This window comes from Cyphellophora europaea (assembly GCF_000365145.1).
Source record: "Cyphellophora europaea CBS 101466 unplaced genomic scaffold supercont1.2, whole genome shotgun sequence".
NCBI classification, from domain to species: domain Eukaryota; kingdom Fungi; phylum Ascomycota; class Eurotiomycetes; order Chaetothyriales; family Cyphellophoraceae; genus Cyphellophora; species Cyphellophora europaea.
The window spans coordinates 2,917,749-2,936,350 of record NW_008481808.1 but is presented as its reverse complement, the minus strand read 5'-3'; the positions used below and the strand labels follow the sequence as shown (position 1 = coordinate 2,936,350).

General features: G+C 53.3%; 7 protein-coding genes across 7 annotated transcripts; 3 read left to right on the top strand and 4 right to left on the bottom strand.

Annotated features, from left to right (window-relative positions):
- Positions 1-551: 551 nt before the first annotated feature.
- On the top strand, positions 552-976 carry HMPREF1541_02622 (uncharacterized protein; the record flags this gene model as incomplete). The annotated part of the gene is made up of 2 exons (XM_008716977.1): positions 552-917; positions 965-976. The coding sequence occupies 2 exons, from the start codon at positions 552-554 to the stop codon at positions 974-976; spliced, it is 378 nt and encodes a 125-aa protein (XP_008715199.1).
- An 89-nt stretch (positions 977-1,065) lies between these two features.
- HMPREF1541_02621 (uncharacterized protein) lies at positions 1,066-2,473 on the bottom strand (the record flags this gene model as incomplete). The annotated part of the gene is made up of 3 exons (XM_008716976.1): positions 1,066-2,212; positions 2,327-2,356; positions 2,406-2,473. The coding sequence occupies 3 exons, from the start codon at positions 2,471-2,473 to the stop codon at positions 1,066-1,068; spliced, it is 1,245 nt and encodes a 414-aa protein (XP_008715198.1).
- A 2,994-nt stretch (positions 2,474-5,467) lies between these two features.
- Positions 5,468-6,049, top strand: HMPREF1541_02620 (uncharacterized protein; the record flags this gene model as incomplete). Its single annotated transcript, XM_008716975.1, has 1 exon — positions 5,468-6,049. One exon carries the CDS (start codon positions 5,468-5,470, stop codon positions 6,047-6,049), a length of 582 nt encoding a protein of 193 aa, XP_008715197.1.
- A 3,552-nt stretch (positions 6,050-9,601) lies between these two features.
- On the bottom strand, positions 9,602-10,264 carry HMPREF1541_02619 (uncharacterized protein; the record flags this gene model as incomplete). Its single annotated transcript, XM_008716974.1, has 2 exons — positions 9,602-10,120; positions 10,169-10,264. 2 exons carry the CDS (start codon positions 10,262-10,264, stop codon positions 9,602-9,604), a joined length of 615 nt encoding a protein of 204 aa, XP_008715196.1.
- A 416-nt stretch (positions 10,265-10,680) lies between these two features.
- Positions 10,681-11,115, top strand: HMPREF1541_02618 (uncharacterized protein; the record flags this gene model as incomplete). The annotated part of the gene is made up of 2 exons (XM_008716973.1): positions 10,681-10,803; positions 10,861-11,115. The coding sequence occupies 2 exons, from the start codon at positions 10,681-10,683 to the stop codon at positions 11,113-11,115; spliced, it is 378 nt and encodes a 125-aa protein (XP_008715195.1).
- Positions 11,116-11,519: 404 nt separating this feature from the next.
- Positions 11,520-12,254, bottom strand: HMPREF1541_02617 (uncharacterized protein; the record flags this gene model as incomplete). Its single annotated transcript, XM_008716972.1, has 1 exon — positions 11,520-12,254. The coding sequence occupies one exon, from the start codon at positions 12,252-12,254 to the stop codon at positions 11,520-11,522; it is 735 nt and encodes a 244-aa protein (XP_008715194.1).
- Positions 12,255-13,496: 1,242 nt separating this feature from the next.
- HMPREF1541_02616 (uncharacterized protein) lies at positions 13,497-18,075 on the bottom strand (the record flags this gene model as incomplete). Its single annotated transcript, XM_008716971.1, has 3 exons — positions 13,497-14,552; positions 14,601-17,658; positions 17,714-18,075. The coding sequence occupies 3 exons, from the start codon at positions 18,073-18,075 to the stop codon at positions 13,497-13,499; spliced, it is 4,476 nt and encodes a 1,491-aa protein (XP_008715193.1).
- Between the last annotated feature and the right edge of the window lie 527 nt (positions 18,076-18,602).

Here is an 18,602-nt window from a genome sequence, read left to right as displayed (position 1 = left end):
GCCGTTCGTTGGGGATGATGCATGAACTCTCGTTATAAAACTCGCATCTTCAAGCCATATACACAGACTCCAGGCGGCTACGTCGAATGCCACAAAAAAAGAATTCAAACCTTACACTGCACATCATTCCTCTAATTCCACTGTTGTCCCCCGGCGGCAGCGTGTCCAACACTTCTGGATCAATACTTTCTATCGTTTAAAAGGTACCTTATGCACTATGCTTACCGTTTGTGAAATGGAAATGCAGGTACCCGCCTCGCGCTCCCCGGAGCAGAAAGTATGGGGTACACACCCAACCACTATCGATAAGCTTCCAAGGATCATAGTGACATCACGACCGTGGCTCTTGCGCAGCACCCCCAGGAGCAAGTGCAGCAGGACCTGAAAGCTGTGTGGAATTGAGAAGGTCCATTCAATCTCTAGGGCATCCTCAAACCGCAACACCTTCTATATTCGAGTCCCATCTACTCCAAAAACCATTGCAGCTTGTACCGACACACCTCGGCCCTCTGTCCAACGAACCTCGACATACTCGACCACACACTTTCACCATGCCTCGCCTCCCAGCTCCACAGATCCTCTCAGCGGCACGCACGTCCCCGCGCCGCTTGCCGCCTGCGTCCTCGCGCCTCTTCGCGTCCACCGACGCACAAGAGAAGGGCACGCAGAATTCCCGGCCGGGTTGGGGAGGCCGCTCCGGCGACGACCACGCCGTCGAGCGCGACCGTCACGACGTACAAGGAGACGCGTCCCAAGAGGGCATGAAGAAGTTCCAGGAGGGGAAAGATCAGGACACCAAGACGTCGAGCGGCGGGGCGATTTCCAGGAAGGACGAGAGGAACAGTAACGAGAAGGCCAAGGAGGAGCACCCGGAGGCACCGACGCCAGTGATTGGTATGAACTCGGAACGGGGGAGCGTGAGTTGTCCTTGCTGCGGGTTTGCGAAACATGCTGACCGGCGCAGAAAGGTCATTGAAATTCGAGGGCTGTGTTCCGCATCGCACGGAGGGCTTGTTTTGTATCAAAAATTGCATCGCTTGGTCGCGCATGGTATGGAGAGGCATTTCATCTGCCCACGTGAAACGACAAGATGTCGTTCTTGCCCACGCTGACCAGCTGTTCTTCTGCGACGCGTCTGCCGCCATCGCCTTCGATGAATGCAATGGGGGCGTCGCCCATCACCTTCCTCGCAACATCGCCGACAGTACTATTCTTTTTGACAAGGACGCAGTCGCGGAACACGGCCGTTGCGCCGCTCGAGCCTGAACCGTAGGTGTGAATATTTCGGACCGGAAAGACGGGTACTAGTCCCAAGACTTCAGCTGCCCGGCTTAGAACCTGCACCACGCCCGTGCTACCGAAGCGATACAGCACCATGTCTTTCAGATTCTCGATGCGCGTTTTGAGTTTTTCATCCAGTTCTTTCAGCCCGCCACCATCCTCGTCACCTTGTTCAATCAGGTCTTCTCGTGTATCTAGGTACTCATCGCCTTCTCGATATTTGATGTATCCTTGTTTGTTGAGCTTGCGCAGAAACACTTCGCTGATAGCAGAGCACAGAACCATCCGTTCAGGTGCTACCATTTTGGCGATCTTGGCGATATTTCGATCTGCATCGGGGTGGTCGATTTTATTGAGGGCCAGCACGGTGGGGAACTTCTCGTCCACGAAAGCGTTGACCATTCTCTCGATCGTTGCATCGTCCCATGTCTCGAGCGGCTCTTTCAATCCCATGCGATCCAGGCAGCGTGCGACTATCGAGCTGGTTGAGCCGTACCCAGAGAATTGGCCCTGCAATGTCTCCACCGCGTTCGCCTTGATCGCAATATGCCTCCTCTTGATGCTTCCCCATTTATCCATAAGGTTTCCCTGAACCCATCGCACAATCTCGCCGCGTAGCCACTCGATGTCGACACTTGGATCGTATCCCCTAGTGGCTTTGCCCTCGGCATCAGTCGTCCCACTGACGTCGACCACATGGATAAGTGCGTCTGCGTGTCTGAGATCGTCCAAGAACTTGTTGCCCAAGCCCTTGCCTTCATGTGCGCCAGGAACGAGGCCGGCGACATCGAGCAGCTCAATGGGCACGGAGCGCTTGCCGTTGACGCAGGAACCGTAGTTCGGGCGACACTTGTCGGCTAGGTCGTGTCGAACACAAGCGCAATCAATCTGAAGATACCCGATAGCCCGTTGCGGGTCGATCGTCGTGAATCTGGTCCGGATCTTAGTTTCGCGGGGCAGACAGGTGGACCAGAGCACCTACGGGAAGTTGCCTACGCAGATCGGTTAGTCGGATGGTTGCATATGAGGGAGATATTGGTGCCACGCACCGACTTTGGAAGTCGCGTCTGTCAGACTGCGTCCTGGTCAGTGTGTCCATCTACACTGCGCTCGAAGGTTCCCACCTGTTCAATGTCGTCGATTTCCCAGACGAGGGCTTCCCTACCAGCCCGATGAGAGGGTCGCGCGGCATTTTGGGGGAACGGGGGCTATCTGTTCTTGTCGAATGATTCTGTGAACAACTTCATCGCAGTCTATTGCGCGAAGCCCGGTTGTCGGCTCAGTGCTGCGGGAGGGCGCAAATTCACATTCGCAACTGAAGTCAATCCAAAGATTCGAAGACCCGCCTGCGCTGATTATCGATAAGGACCCGGACAAGGCTGTCTTGGCGGCTAGGCAAGGCTGATCGTGAAAAGGAGAGAAGGTGCCATTCATGCTTATCGCTTGGAGGTACTCTTACTTTGTCATCGAGAGATTTGCACAATACACACCGGAAGCGACAATGTTGCGCGTCAGACTTGAACTAATGGCTGGACGTGGTATTCTCAAATCGCTGGTTATGCCATCCGGAAGAAATTTGAGAGCCTTTTGTCCTCAGCAAGTTGTGGCCGCCGGCAGCTCGTAGGCCTCTTCACCCCAACAGGCTCGACGATTTGTTCACTCTTCAACATATCCTTTTTACTTGATAGTTAGCTTGTAGCCATCTCGTCTTTACTTGACGCTCCGCTTACTACCATGTATGCTTGACATCATGCTCAGGCCTACATCATATGCTCAACTCCAAAGTGTTGTTTACCGTAACGAGATATCAGCCCGAACTCCACTTTCGATGCCGGTGGTTCAGCACCTCCAGTACTCAGCTGAGCTGCAAATAAACACGAAAATCTATAATGCTGCCTAACCATCTCAAACTTATCAGAATCACGCAAAGGGTGTTTGTTCCTGCTGTCATAATGTACAAGTACTCTCGAACATCGCGGCGCACTTCAATTCCATCCACCGACTTACAAACTATATGGCAGCATACTCGACGAAGATATCGAATACACGTCTTTGTCGACTGTCAATGTGATCACAAAAACTCCTGACCCTAACAACTTCCGGGTCTTTTTTAAGACGACTTCACGTTCCACAGTCACCTTCGCCAGTCACGCTCGAATCTCAATCGCAACCATGTCTTCCTTATGGCGCTTGTGCTTCCGGGGCAGCGATCGAGCACAACAGGCACAAAAGCACGGCAATGGACGTGAAACCAGTCTGGACGGCGAACCCGGCATTCCCCTGCAAGCAATGAAAAGGCTTCAGGAGAAGAAGAGAGACTGGATCGGCTTTGGTTTCGATGAGGCCCGCGAGCCTCAGAAGTCTATGACCACTGTGAGAAGCAGCAGCGAAACAATGTCTGGAGATGAAAGATGGTTTCGCAGACCATGACTTTGGGGTTTCGGAGCGGGCACAGCAAAATGTTCGGCTTTGCTTGGAGGAGGGAGGAACAATGGGGTCTGCGCGCTGAGTCCACGTGTGGAGTGAACCTATGGGCATTGTCGGTAATCCCTGCCGTGAAGACTTGTTAGACGAGTTATCGAGCGGAATCCTTGGCCTCATTACAGCCGCTGGACAGAGTCTAGCCTGCATGGCTGGATACGCATCATGAAGCAGGCAGAGTTAAGTTGAAAATCAACAGTCTTAGCTGTTCAGCAGAATAAAGAATGGAGACGTAATGATACTGCTACCAGAGCAGCCGGCAGGCTGGTGCACAACCATCGATTTCAAGTGCGTCCTTCTATCTTTGACGCAACGACTGGAGCTAGTACGGCGGCATCACCTTTTGCAGCAGCTGAGCAGGACTGTCGAGTGGATTCCAGGAATCAGGACCAGGACCAGGTCTGCACCTGCAACGTGAGTCATTGTTGCCTAGCTATTCTGTCGCGAACCTGTCTGAAAATGCTGTGTACCGACGAAAACTTAGCGCAAGGACGTACTACTTACTAGGCATCCACGACATCTCACACCTCAGTTTCCTATACATAACTCTATTTTCCCCAATAACACCACGATCACCCCTCTCACGAGTCCAGCTCCTGACCCCTCAACCACAGTCCCACCACCTCCTCCTCCGCCTTCCACATCTCGTCTTCCTCGTCGACTTCCAAAACCTTCTCCAAGCCCCACACCCGCTCGGGCACAACCCTGACCTCCCACCGTCTGCACAGTAGTCTATTTCTCGGCCGCATCTCCCTCGGCAGCAGCTCCGCTTCACTGAGCTGCCAGGCGCGCATGCGCGACGCCGACGTCTGGCACGCCGGATCCGCCTGTGTCGCGAATGCGCTGCTGCCTCCCGCGTGGAGTGACGGACAGGCTGGTAGGAACGGCGTCGAGGTTGCTGGCGTGCTGTCAGCGCCATTGGTAGCGGAGTCCGAGCCGTGGTGGTCGCAGTCACGCTCACGGTTGGGGTAGGTTGCAGACGAGGGCGAGAAGCTGGCGCTGCGGAGGGCGGTCTCCGTTCGGTTCCTGGTGCGGATTGTGGAGTGCAGACCGAGGGGCTTTTTGTTTTGGGAACCACGGATGGGTGTGGTCTTGCGTACTAGACGTCGAACGAGGGTGATGAGGGGGTGGAATGAAGGAGACATGTTTGTTGGGCTGGAGTTTGTTGGTTGTGGGAGGTTACGAGGCAGTGGCGTTCAGTGAAATGTCGACAGCGAAGTGGTACCTGTGATTTTGGCTTGACGGCGGATATTGTTGGTGAATACGAGAAATAAAGTGCGTCTAGCAATCTACTATTCAACGGTATACTTATAGGTCGTGAGTGGGAGCAGGTACTCAGACACTGGATGAGGTACTCAGCGGCTGAGACTGAATATCTGGTTCAGCTAGTGCCACCCTTGGGAATAGCCCCAGGCAGCAGTACCATATGTTTCTATTGAGTACCTGAAGGCTCACATATATACAGTCGAATTGAATTGATTGTAAGCAGGTCTGAAAGTGCTGAATATCTACCTCTAGCCAAAACAAACAATTTGCACCGTCCAGCCTCTGAATCACCTTCCAAAAACCAAAAAGCCCTGATACGGCTTCGTCTACGTTCAGTACGGCTCTATCGTCGCCACCATCGTCTCCCACACCTTCTCAAGTCCTCGATCCGCGCGCGAAACAGCGATACTCAGAGCTTCCGCGACAACTTGCAGCCGCCATGGACACCACCCTGGCCACGAGTAACACCACGGCTCCGACAAACGGTCCGACCCTGCAAGCTCCCAACAGCGGTCACTTCGCTTCGAGTGCTCAGACCATCGGCGTCGGGTGGGCTATCATCGCTGCTGTCGTCCTGGGTGTCATCGTCATCCCAGGACTCATCTTCGGTGTGATCGGCCTCCTGAACAATCTCCGACGGCGTGCCCGCACTCACGCCGTAATGGCCCAACAGGATATCTATACGGCTCGCCGCACGCATTTCTCGCGACGTAGAGCCGCCATATTCGCCGAGACTGCTAGACAAGGCGCAGAGGCAGATGTCGAGCGGGGTGTCGATGGCCAGAGCCGTGATGGTTTGCCTCGTTACGACAGTATGGTTCACGGCTATGAACTGGCGGTCTTGCAGCGCCAGCACTTTCCAGCAAGGACGCTAGGGCCTGCATCCGCTGGCAAGACGCCGACGACGCCTCCGGTACCCGAGGCGACCCGACCGGTTTGGTATGGAGGTAGCTGGCGGACGCAAGCAGGCTTTTCCAGCGAGGACGATGCCGGAACTTCACAGAGGAAGTATTCTATTTGAGACGAACAGGCTGAGATATCTCTGCGGGCATGATTAAAAAGATCGTCTTCTAGCTAGACTGCCAGTAGTATTCGTCTGATGAAAGCAAGGCAAACCATTTGCCCAGCCAAGGCAGCCACCACCAACCTCACCTCCCCCTTCCTCTGGCCATAGCAACATCTCATTTTGATGGATAGTTATGTTTGTTCTCAAAATATAGTCGACAACCAGCACCGGAATCACCGCTAGTGGCTCTGTTTCGAGAGTGCCTCAGGTCAAGGCTTCCCGCATCGAGTGGTAACATCTAGCGGGTCCAAATCCTCCTCCTATCCCTCGATGCCTATGATCAAGTTAAAGAGTGGTCGGTTACACTCAAAAACAAAAGAGACTGCGTGTGTGAATCTAAATCCGTCAGAAAACCTTCGGGTTTCTCAACTACTGAGCGCGATCTCAGTAGTCGAGTTTTTGGTCTTTGGAAGAAGTCATTTTTCTAACAGAACAGGACACACAGCTCTCGGCTGGTCTCGCCCGCTTCATCTTGTCTATATTGTGATTTGCCAACACTGCTACAGCCGCTCGTCTATGTCTGTCGATGTTGATTTTTGATTTCTCTCGTCGGTCATCGTGTAATCGGACGCATGCACCCAACCTCCCACCTCTTCTTGCTCAACGGCAGCGATACAGTCTGCTCCGCGCATACCATGACCGACAGCAATACCGTCTCACGTTAGACTTGTCCTTGACGAGACCTCGTTCTAAGCTCGCCATAGTCACCTCTGCCAGCAGGCCGCTCAGCAATTGCAGTCAGAAAGTTTGGGCCGCATACTTTTCAGCCTTGCACACGACTAGGTTGAGCCTCTTGTTGTAGCTGAGGCCTGGACATTTGCTCTGTGTACAGATGCCTCTCACTGCTCCTGCGCACCCTGGAATCGCGGCTCGATTTTGCTGATTCAGGTTCATGATCTGAGGTTCCTTGCCAACTGGCGAAGGGGCAGATGCTGCATCGCCCGCGTCGTTATTAGGCCCAAAAGCGTCTTCCGCAATTTGTGCCGAAGGGATACTGCGGAATTTGGGCCCAAGCACAAACCCCGAGATCGGTCGAAGAACGGATAGGCGAGGTGGCTCGTCGGGCACCATTATCGTATTAGGCTGTTGACTCAATGGCACACTCTCATTGATATCGGATGCTGTTGCTGCCGGCGGTGTACTTGGTCTGTCTCGAGTGGCAAGGAGATTAGCAGACACGGCATGAGTCTTCGATTGGTCATAAACAGGCTGTACTGCCGTTGGCCGAATTTCATGTCGCTCAGTATGAAGCATCGATCTCGTGGCTGCTGTGTAAAGGGGTGGCTGAACATACGGCGACTTCTTTCGATGGCCTGATTTCAACATAGTTGGAACGCTGTGAAGAGCAAGGACAGGAGCCTGTGAAGTGCTTCCGACATTGAGGAGGCTTTCACCGGCATTGCTGGTTTGATTGGCATGCTCTGTAGAGTTCGGTCTAGGCCAGGCGTTCTCGTTGTTGTCATTCGGATCATCTGGGTTTGCTAGATTTGGTTGGCCTGGTATATCAGCAGGAGTCGATGGGCTTTGAGTGCAGCAGGGACTCCATTCGCCTCTTTTGAACCATTTGACCAAGTACACACCAAAGAGGACGACCACAACGAGAGAGGCAAGAATTCCGAAGATGATACCGGATCTGCTACTGTCGGAGAGATGGGGCACATCGCGGCGGCTATGAGGTAAATAGTCTGCTCGTGTCACTGGGAAAGTCCAATTACCAACCACGGAGACGTTGCTGGTGACAAAAGTGGATCTTCCGATGAACATGGCTGTTGGGATGAGGAAGTTTGTTGGAACTTTTACTTTCATCAGCGATTGGACTGTCAAGGCCAGGACTGATGGTGATCCGTCTTGCGAGCAAGCAGGTCTTATAGGTTTCGTGGTTGCAATTCGGTTCAGTCATGTTGGAAGCGGTGGTGACCTGAAGCAGCCCTCAATCTGAGACCTACCATAGAGAACCCGAGATGTTGTCTAGAGCAGTTTCGGTAAGCTACCTGGTCTTCGCATGGCTGAGACAAGGAACAAAGAAAAGAGGGAGGGATAATTTTCGCCATTGCCCGCTATCTGAAACCCTTCTTAATTCGCAGTACTGCTCGGCTCTTCTCCAGGCTGCATGGCTGGTGTGTTCGGTACTGATGGGACTGGCAGAGCAGATCTCTCTTTGTGCTTTGCGGTTGGTGAAGGCGATACGGGTTGACTTTGACGAGCTTTTCCCTTGTCTTGACCTGTAGGGCCCTCAGATGGCCACTCTGAGGCCTCTAAAAACAGGGGGCCCATCACCCTCCGGTCCTCCTGAGATTTACGCTTCGGGGACGATGGAAGGCTGCGAATGGCAGTGAGGGAGCTTCTTGGGCGTTCGCCGGTGACTGGAGCGAAGGAGATATGCCGTTGTGGCGGATTCGTGGCTATTGGATGAGCAATAGGTAGTGATTTGAGGTTGATTGGCAGGTCTCTCGACAACGGGCTTTCGCGTGCTTCATGTGAGATTATGTAGCGAGCTGCAGCTTTTGCACGGTCGCGAGAGGGCCGAGGGCTTGTGGGGGAGGCTGCCTTGCCCCCAAACTCTGGGGAAGTTGTAGGTGTGTTATTTCGTGGCAGATCGATGGATGTGATTGATGGACTGGCAATGTGGATAGGCGGGAGCTCGGGCTCCCGGCAGGTCGACAAGTCGTGGCCGTAGACTAGCTGATGGATTTGATCGCGACGAGCATCGATGAAGCATCGCCATCTTGATCTGGTGTGGCTGTGCCAATAGGTCCGCCGAAGTATCCACGCTACGACACGGTTGCGACCGTGGCCTCTCGGCTGTAGTTCTCGCTTGATTCGCCGCCTTATTTCGTCATCTTCTATATCCCCAGCAGCCGGGCCGCAGAGGCATCGGGCAAGGATGACTACACAGACGATGAATGTGGTCATACCAAAGACCCCAAGCCCGAGAAGGCGTTCTCCAGAGATTTGAACAGCTCGAACGGAGTACTGATGTATCTGGAAATGTCTCTTTTGATCTGCCCAGCGAGCTGGGGCGGCATGAGTGACTTGGACGACAATATATGAAAGATAGCACAGACTCAGCTAAAGCGTGACAGTAGGCATGACTGAGGCGAGCAGTATAAGGGTGCGGAGGATTAAGATAGTGCGCAAGAGAGGAATGACAACAAGTAGGAGGAAGGTAAGTCTGGGGCTCTGCAAGTGAGCTTGCCTCACGCCCGCGAGCCTTTGGTGAATCTGATTGGCTGTGGTAGACTTTGAGGCAACCACGATCTTGCAGCCCGAATTCTAAGTGACTGATAGACTGAGGTAGGTGAAGCTACCCACGTCTTTTGGGTCTTTGCTTCTACCGTATTCGTGGTCAGAGATCCGATCCGGAGCCGCGCTTTGGGCCACCGAAGCTGCACACGCGAAGGTTGTCAGCCATTGATGAACACCCTCATTAAGGCCTCTTCTTGGTTCGCATATCTGGCCTTCAATTCTTCATCGCAAGGTTCTCTCACATCCCAACATCTGTGTAGGTTAACGCTCGAGAGCAACCTCGAGGTCGTCGAAGCAAAATTCCCAGTCCATATATTGGTCGCCACTGACAAAATCGGCTGTAATCTGGAGACTGTCGAGTCCTCTCCAGCTTTTGCCTGAAAACTCGTCAATTTTCACGGTGAACATGTCGTGAAAGCCGTTTGGAAAGTCAACACTCCACTCCAGTGCTTCGCCTTGAGCGGGGATGCCTCTCAATTTCAACACGGCATAAGAGAAGGGCGGCAAATCTAAAGGCTTGATCTTGAAAGATCGAAACGCGAACGAAGAGAACTTCGAGTCATGTAGGAGGCTGATCTCAGGAGTCGCTGGCACTTGATGATTGTAGCGAGTTCCATATACGGCATTTGGTGATGATGCGGCGCAGTTCAAGTCATGCTCAGATATGGTACCCTCAAGCTCTGGAGCACTGGGTCGAAGAGCCAGGAAGCCATTGAAGGATAGATGGCTATAATTTGAGGGTAAGTCTCCCCAGCCCGCAGTCGTGGCAATGTCGTCGAACTAGGATCGAGCTTAGGCGATGCGACCTTCCAGCAAGGAAGCACTCACTTGAAGAAGACGAGTCGTAATGCCAGTCAAGGGTACCTGTGCCGCTTGCGTGAAGGCGCTTGAGAAAAATGACAAGGCAATGACGAATACCAACATGTGAGCCGAACACTGTTGTCTGCGAACGAATGAGATGAATTGTATATTCTCGGAAGGCCTCCGTAACTGTTCAACATTGGTACCACTATGAGCACTGTATGGGCAACGTTTTCTAAAGTCTCCGCGCAAATGTCGAAGACGATCTTGGGAAGATTCTAGTCGTGTCTGCCCCTGATAGTTCAGGCACCTGGACTACGTCATTGGCTAACGGAAATGTTTTCCATACCCGCACATGATGCAATTCGATGACGCAGGAAGCCCCGACAAAATGCCAGGTCCCCCTCGCACAACCACAAATAAGAACTTTGCTGCTGCGCTGCTCGTGTGCTTCTTCAATATCTGCGTTTTTCAACAGTCCACAAAGCCTAGACATCACAAAACAATAAGCAACTACCTTGTCACCTAATCTAGCAAATATGTCTGACAACAACTTCAACGTCACCGCGGAAGATGTCCGCAACCTTGAAGCAAAGGAGGCCAAGTTCCACGGCGGCAACCCGCCTAGCATGGCCGAGGGCGGTGACGCTGCAGCACTAAAGGTACCGTTCCCACCTCTCCAGGTCGTTCTCAAGACCACACACTAACAATGGTTCCAGCAAATGCTCTCGGAACAAGAATCCAAGACCGAGCAGATTGACCGCGTCAAGGCCAATCTGCCCCTACCGGACCAGCCCATCGGCGGAGCGAGTGCAGACCTGCAGTCCGCCGACCAGAGAACGGTCAATGTTGGCAGCGGTGGCGTCAACGCAAAGTTGGGCACCCAGAGCAGCAGTGGTCTCCGGGAACCTGCTACCGCTGACAGCAGCGTGAGAGTTGACGGCGAGGAGCTCAAGAAGCCCACTCAGCCATAAGCTCATTCTTGGGAAGACATGGCAAGGCGCAACAATGGAATTGGAGGACTTGTTCGGCATGAGCATAAGAGGACGATTGCATGACAACGGGAATTTCCAAGGTGGAACATAAACCCAGTGACTGAACAGGCCTGCATTGGCCTCTCTCGAGGTCACGGTATCATATGAGGTAGCTGTATCGAATAACAGTTTCCTCCCACCTGTGCGTGTATCTTGTTAGGTACTTTTATCCTCCAGGAAATTCCGCCTGGACCTTGCCATGAATTGATCTTTCGCCGAAACTGCCTCTTTCAGAGTCAAATCCTTTCCACCATGATTGTCCTTCCTTCGCGAAAGGGCTCCTTGTGAAACAGAGATCACGTAGCATCCACAGCCCAAACCCTTCTAGGTCGTGCTGCCGTACCTCATAACTTCATGGCACCTCCACTCTGCACGTCCTCACCTCCCTCGTCATCCTTCGGCACCAAGCCCCTCAAGCTCAGATCATACACCACATCCTCACACCGCTTGACACTGTACTTGACGCCATCGGCCCTCCTGCGCAGATTGTCATTCTTCAAATTCAGCAGCTGAAAGCCCGCGTGCACCTCTTTGACAAACCTCCCCACCTGCAGCGGCCTTCCCAGATCTCCCAGTGTGACACTATTGGGCGCCAGCCGGCTCAGCTCCTCCACCGTACCCGTCAGCGCAAGCAGGTAATCCTCGATCGTGACGTGAAACACGTCCTCGTCCTTGACGTTGACCGCGACGCCCAAGAACTTGCCAACGTCCTCGAGGGACATTAGCGTGTTGGACAGCAGCCACTCGTGCAGCTGCAGCGACTGCACCACCGTCTGCACCTCGCGCGCCCACAGGCCGTTGTACTTGTAGAAGGGGTATTGGGAGGCCGTGCGGGCGAGTTCCTGCACGGTCTGCGCTTGTTGCTGCAGGAGGGGGGTCACCGGGTCGAGAATCTGTGTTCGCAGCGCGGCGGAGGGGACGTTGTGGATGCGGGAGAGGTGGGAGGTGACGAGACGGGATTGTCGGCCGAGGGAGTCGGTAAAGGTGCGTAGGCTGTCGCGGATGGAGGATTCTTCGTCGATCTTGGTTTGGAGCGTGGTGAAGATTGCTGGATCGATGTTGGGGGTAGGGTGCGCCATGATGAAAGATTAGGATGAGCGACGCGGGTAGAATGCAGGTAGGAGAGCGATTGGATGGCAGAGGAACACGACGAGACGTTCCGTTGCTGTTGTAATTGACTCGCTGAAAGAAGGCGAAATGAGTTATGCAAGCCAAAAGTCCAAAATGATAGATAGACTGCGGGAAATTTTTTGGGCACAGTCGACCATGCAGAGCCGCATGCAAGGTACGGACAGCTAACGATGACGGCAATTCGCTATCACTCTGTGTCTTATACAGTATGAATGTCATCCAGTTTCCTAATGACAGCTGCGGCCACGGTAGGCATGTCTATTGCTCTTCGCTATCCTTCCCTTCATTGTCCATCTCATAGTCCACCTCCTCTCACGACAGGTGCACCACCATCCTCTTCCCCAATGCCCTCTTCTCAAAGAAGAAAGCAGTTGATGAAAAGGTAAACCAGGCCTCAGCATCACAAGGCAGCAGTGTAAGGCCTCGGACACCATGCCAGCGCCCCTCCACCAAGCAAGCTCAGCGGATGGGCAGACCAACGGCGAGTTCAAAAACAAGTTAACAGTTTTGTGTTATGTGTTCCGTAGAACACATCCGAGCTGTTAAGCTACGGAAGAACAGATACTACACTTGATCTAAGCCAGATTGGCAAAGGAAGCTGGAAGAAGAAAAAAGGTAAGAGAGGCAGAAGGAGGAAGGAGGGTTTATATAATGCTCGGTGGCAGCAGGCAGCAGTGCCAAGACCTCAACGTGCTGGACGGGAATGAGTCACTCGGCGGTCCAAGGGCCTAATGCCTGGGTATGAGTTCGTGGCCGACACATTGGGGTAGTTTTTGAATTCACCAGGCCAGGTGAGGTTCTACAGAAGAGCCAATCTAGTAGCCCAGTTTACGACCCTTGAAGGAGAAAGGTATTGATCTTGTATACGCATTCCCTCCCTGTCTGGAGTGACTCCTCTACTTCACCTCACCTCTCACCTACTCACTTCAAACCCTCCCGATACAGCCAAACGAGCTTCTGTCAGTGAAGCTAAGGGTATAAAAATTTAAGGTGCTGACAAAATCAAGCCCAACGATCCAAGTCGTCTCTTGCAACCGACTTTTGGATTCCGCCACTGGAATGCCAACCAATCCATGGCCGAAGCCGCTCGCCGTTCCATCTGCTGATATGTTCGTCCGTATGTGGTTCGTCAATTAAAAGATAGAAACCCTCAAATCATACATCCTTCTTTTAGAACACGTGTCGTACATCTATTTCACAAGGCTGGCTTGTGCAGCCGCCGTGGCAAGGTCAGGTCTGCTGCGACCTTGCTGCGCCAATGTTGCTACCCTCGGCAGGGTCGCACTGCTCCTCTGAGCTCCTGTCTGCAAATTCGTGGCCGTCGATTGCCGTCGAGGCGCGCTCTTACTCGGCGAGGTGGCTGGTTCTTGGCGGCTGGTGACTACTTTCAATGTAGAAGACGGTGGCTGCGGCAACGGTCGAGTCCCATTAGGAGCAGTTGTTGAGTTCATTCTCTTGATGGGAGAGTTTACCGCACTAGACAGGTTCCGACGACTGGCAGAGGTCATCTTGACTCCGGTGACAAACTCATGTCGGAGTGCTTCGTGAGGTTGCATTCGTCGAGCAGGATCCCATCGTAGGCATCTTGTAATAAAGTCCAGAAACGCCTCATCATCACACTTCAGAGCTTGTCTGAGATCTTTGGAACTGGGTCGTCGCCGCCTGCCCTTGCTTGAGACAGTCAACCGGGGCTTGCCCATCGAATCAAAGAACAGCTTCTTTCGGCTGCTTTTCTCGATCAGGTGTTTCTCAGGTGGGCCAAAGACTTCCATGATACAAGCCAGCTGTTCTTGCTCGTTCTCACCAGGGAAGATAGGATAGCCAGTGAAAAGCTCAGCCAAGATGCAACCGATCGACCACATATCAATTGGCATGCCATAAGACATGCCGAGAATGACTTCTGGAGATCGGTAGAAGCGAGACTGGATGTAGGTGTACACCTTTTCATTTTCAAAGCAACTGGACCCAAAATCGATCACCTTGATCTCTGAATGGACCGGATGCGCCAGGAGGATATTTTCAGGCTTCAAGTCGCAATGAATGACCTTGTGTTTCTGCAAGAGTATCAAGCTGTTGAGCATTTGCTTCGTAAAGCGGCGAATCAGCTTCAAGGAGAAGCCACGGAAGTCGTGCGCTTTAATGAACTCGTATAAGTTCATACCCAGTAGATCGGTTGAGATGCAAAGGTGACCCCGGAAGTAGAAACTCTGATCGAAACTCACAACACTGTGCTTTTTATGCGGGTCCTGCAAATCTGTCAGTCAAATGGTCGTTGGCCATCTTGGGCGACTTACCCATTCTTTGAGCTTTTGAAGAATGTTAACCTCAACCAGTGCTTGCTGGTGGAAGCGCTTCTTGTTCCGGATGATCTTGACCGCCACCAAAATTCCCGTCTTGTGGTCGATGCACCGTACGACTTGACCGAAACTGCCCTTGCCTAGTAGGTCAACGACTTCGTAGCGATAAGCCAGGTGATCGCCCTCAACAATGTTGTAGTCACCTCGGTCATCGTCATAGCCAAAGTTTGTTGCAGTGTTGGCCGGATCGCCAACAATTTTCCGAGACCGTGGCGTACCGCAGAAGTAGATATCGGGATAGTCGACAATCTCGCCCCTCTCGAAGATGTTGAGGTTGTGGAGCTGGGATGCAGTGTTTGCTGACATCCGTTTGGCTGGGCAGGCACGCTTCCTCAGTGCATCAAGCTCGCGCGCCGCCGATTCAAAGTCTCTACGTTTCGATGCAAGCTTTTTCATCTCATCTTCAGCAATCATGTCGTCACGATCAAGAGGGGGTTCTTGCACCGGGGTCGGAGGCTGAGGCTGAGGCTGAGGCTGGGCCTTCGGAGTAGGCTTTTGCTGAGGCACAGCGCTGGAAAGTGATCCAGAGCGGTTGGAGTGTTGCATGAAAGACCGCACAGATTCCATTGAAGGTCGAGCTCCTGACACATGGGTGATGTTGCTATCAATGCTTTCTTGGCGTTGAGAGTGGAAAGTGTTACTCGAATCCGATGTCTGGCGGCGCGAACGAAGATAGGTAGTAGGCTTCTGAATCAGAACGGGACTTGATGCCGTTGAGAGATTGTTTGACCACGTGGCGGAAGCTGGCAATTTTGGTGGTGGCATGTTGTCGTACTTGCCGACATCCTGCTCCACAACTTTCTCCTCTGCCTTTGCGTCGGGTCTCTTCTTGGTGAGCTTCTTGCGGAGATATCCAGTGGATTCCGATTCCGATTTCTCAACTGGAGAGGGCTCAGAAGACATCTTCGGTGTCACAGAGAAACTCGGCGCACGCGGCCCATTTGGCTTGGACTTTGGCTGCACAGTTCTATTGAGCTCCGTGTTAAAATTAGGCCGCATATAGTTTGCAAGATCATCGTTCTTTGGCAAAGAAGATGATACGAAGGGCGAAATACCCCGATCATGGACCGAACCCGACTCGAAACTAAAGACCGGTAGACTTGGGCTTTCATCCTGTGGAGACAGCAGTGGATCAGGCCGAAGCGCATGGTGCGAAGTGCTGCTTCTCATGATACTCTCTTCCGCTGCCCGATGATTCCTCGTGAAGAAGCTCGCCTTTGATGCCGTCATTGGGGTGCTCGGCGTCTTCGTGTTGCGAAGAGGTGGTGGCGTAGATGGAGCATCAGCAGCCTCAGCTCTAGATTCTTTGAAAGCCTTGATCTTGGCAGCAGTGGGCGTGCTTAGCGGAAGTAGAGTGAGTGGCGGCAAGCGGAGCGATGGATTGCTCTTCTTCGAGTTCTTAGGAGGTGGCTTCTGCCGGAGTTCAGGTTCCGGGATCGGGAGATTGGGTGAGATTCTAGAAGACGGGCTGGGTGCACGGGGAGTCTCCAAAGCCTTCATAGCTGTCTCAAAATTGGTGACATGTGGACTGCCTGTGATGGGCGAGTCAAATGGAGGAAGGCTGGACGATCGTGCTGAGAAAAATGGCTGATCGAACTCGCTGCTAGGAGACTCGTATGCTTTTGGTATGGCCGGGACTGGTGGAACTTCGGCATCGATCGGTGCTGCACCTGATAGATCAATACGCGGTTTCGGGGTTGGTAAACGGGACGAATTCAAATTTTGTGACAGCCTGGCACTCAAAGATGCCGAATTGCGGACGGAGGAAGCATAGCTCGTAGCAGATGACAGCGACTGACCTGAGCTGTAGGACTTCCGGTTTGGGTCCGGAGTAGTCCTCGACGATGAGGGAGTCAAGCTCTTACGGTTCCCAGTAGCGGGTGATTGAACAGTTGAGCGCGGCCTCATTGGCATTGGCTCTGTTGGTGTTGGAGGAGCCTGGGATATCCTGCTGTGGGGGAGAGGAGGCGCGGGAGGCACGATAGACATGCGCTTTAGCCTTCTAGCATCGGTGGGGCTAATAGTACGGGCCCCCAGGCCAGAAGCATGATTCGGCATTACAGACATTCTCTTGCTGGTACCAGGAGTCGTGGTCCGACCAGGCGTGCCGCTGCGTCGGTTTGGGGTACTTGGGGCATAGGACGAGGTCGGCCGGCTACCTTCAGGACTTCTCGAAGGCGTCAACAAGTCATTAGAGCTTAGACTTTTTCCGCTGATGAATGATTTTGCACGAAGCGCCCTTGGGGACTTAGTTTCCGTCGCGTTATCTCCCTTCTTGGTTGCCAGACGGAGCGACAAGCCCGTTTTGCTGTCCGAACTTGATTTCCTGCCACCAACACTGGGCCGACGCTTCACATTCTCAGGCTTGGTATCCGGGGGAACAAAAGTCCCTGGACCGACCGATTTTCGGGGCGCCTTGGAGCCACTTGTCGAGCTCGCATTTGGATTGTTAAATGCGTTCGGAGGGAATTGGCTCTGGCGACGTCCTCGTAGGATGGACTGGGTTTGGTGGGTTGGGTTGCCTTGGCCTTGCATCGAGTCAGATTTGTTAGAGATCCGTGACGTCGTTGAGGCAGTAGATGCCTTCCGACTGATAGGAGTCGTGTATTGTGTACTATTGGATGGTTTTCTGGTAGGGATTGGAATCGCACCCTGTGTGGACTGTTTTGATGGTTGAGAGTTGGGCAGAAGGGGCTCTTCAGCTACAGGCTTCCCTCGGACACCGCCAGGGAGAGGGAAATCCCTGAGGTTGGGCTCGGAAGTCGTGATGTGATCGTGAAAGTCGTCGAAATTAAAGGTGGGCTCTAGGAAGCTGTCGTACTCGGGGAGGTCTTCGCGGTCGTGGTGATGGTGCTGATGGTGCTGAGGAGCTATTGATGCGAAACTGAAGCGAGAAATGTCATTGATGCTGAATTCATGAGTGTAAGGATCTTGGGAAGCGACGGCGGAGGCGCCCCTAACAGCGTTTGGCGGGACTGCCGAGTTGCTGGCGGACCTGGGAAGGAATTAGTTGCGTTGGGGCGACATTGCAGGCACGATCGCTGGCTCACCTTTTGCCGGTCGAGAAATCCATCGGCCGAGGGCCCATGGGAATTTTTGGGATTGACGACTGTCTCCTTCTCGCGGCCGCACCTTGCTTGTCATTTTGGCCATGATATGCCGAAGGAGGAACTGCTCTCTGGGCAGAAGCAAAGGTATGCAGGGAGGACGTGCTGGTGGAAGACGCTAGCTGGGCTGCAGATGCGGGATCAGCTCGGAAAGTCGTGGTGGCTGGGATTGGCTCTGGGTCTGTACCACCATGATCTCCCTCATTATTGACGTTTGTCACCCTCGATCTGCCTGTGGACGAAGGTGTGTTCTTATTAGCGCCATTGCCCTCGCTGCCTGCAGATGCATTGGACCTGAAAGGCATGATGGCGAAGCGGAATCAACCACTTATATCAAGTCCTAGCAGTCGTATGCGGTCTCACGCCATGATTGACAGGAGGATGATGGTACAGGAGGACGGTCAAGTCGCCGCGACCTGGATCTCGCCGCTGGCTATCGATGCGGCATCGAGGAGAAACGCGTGAAAGAAGCGGGTCGTCGGTGGCCGCCGCAAATGGGTGAGCGGGGGACAAAGAAGGGGGATCGAAGGATCTGGTCCAGATCACAATGGATGCTTGAATTGATGCACTGAACGTCTTCACTCGAATCACCTGAACAAACTCGAACGGTGAGGGAGTACAGAGTACACGAGCGCCGCAGTTTAGGGAGAACCAGTTTGGGTTTAGCCGTGCTGCTGGTTGCCGTGCTCTCTTGTTCCTGAGCCGGGTCTACGGCTTGACCCAGGCTCGCCCCAATGACAGCGCCTGCAGGGGGTCGCTAGTGCTCAGCCGCCCGTGCCATGAAGGCCCAGCAAATTCGTCGATCAGAACACAATTCAAAATGGCGACAGTA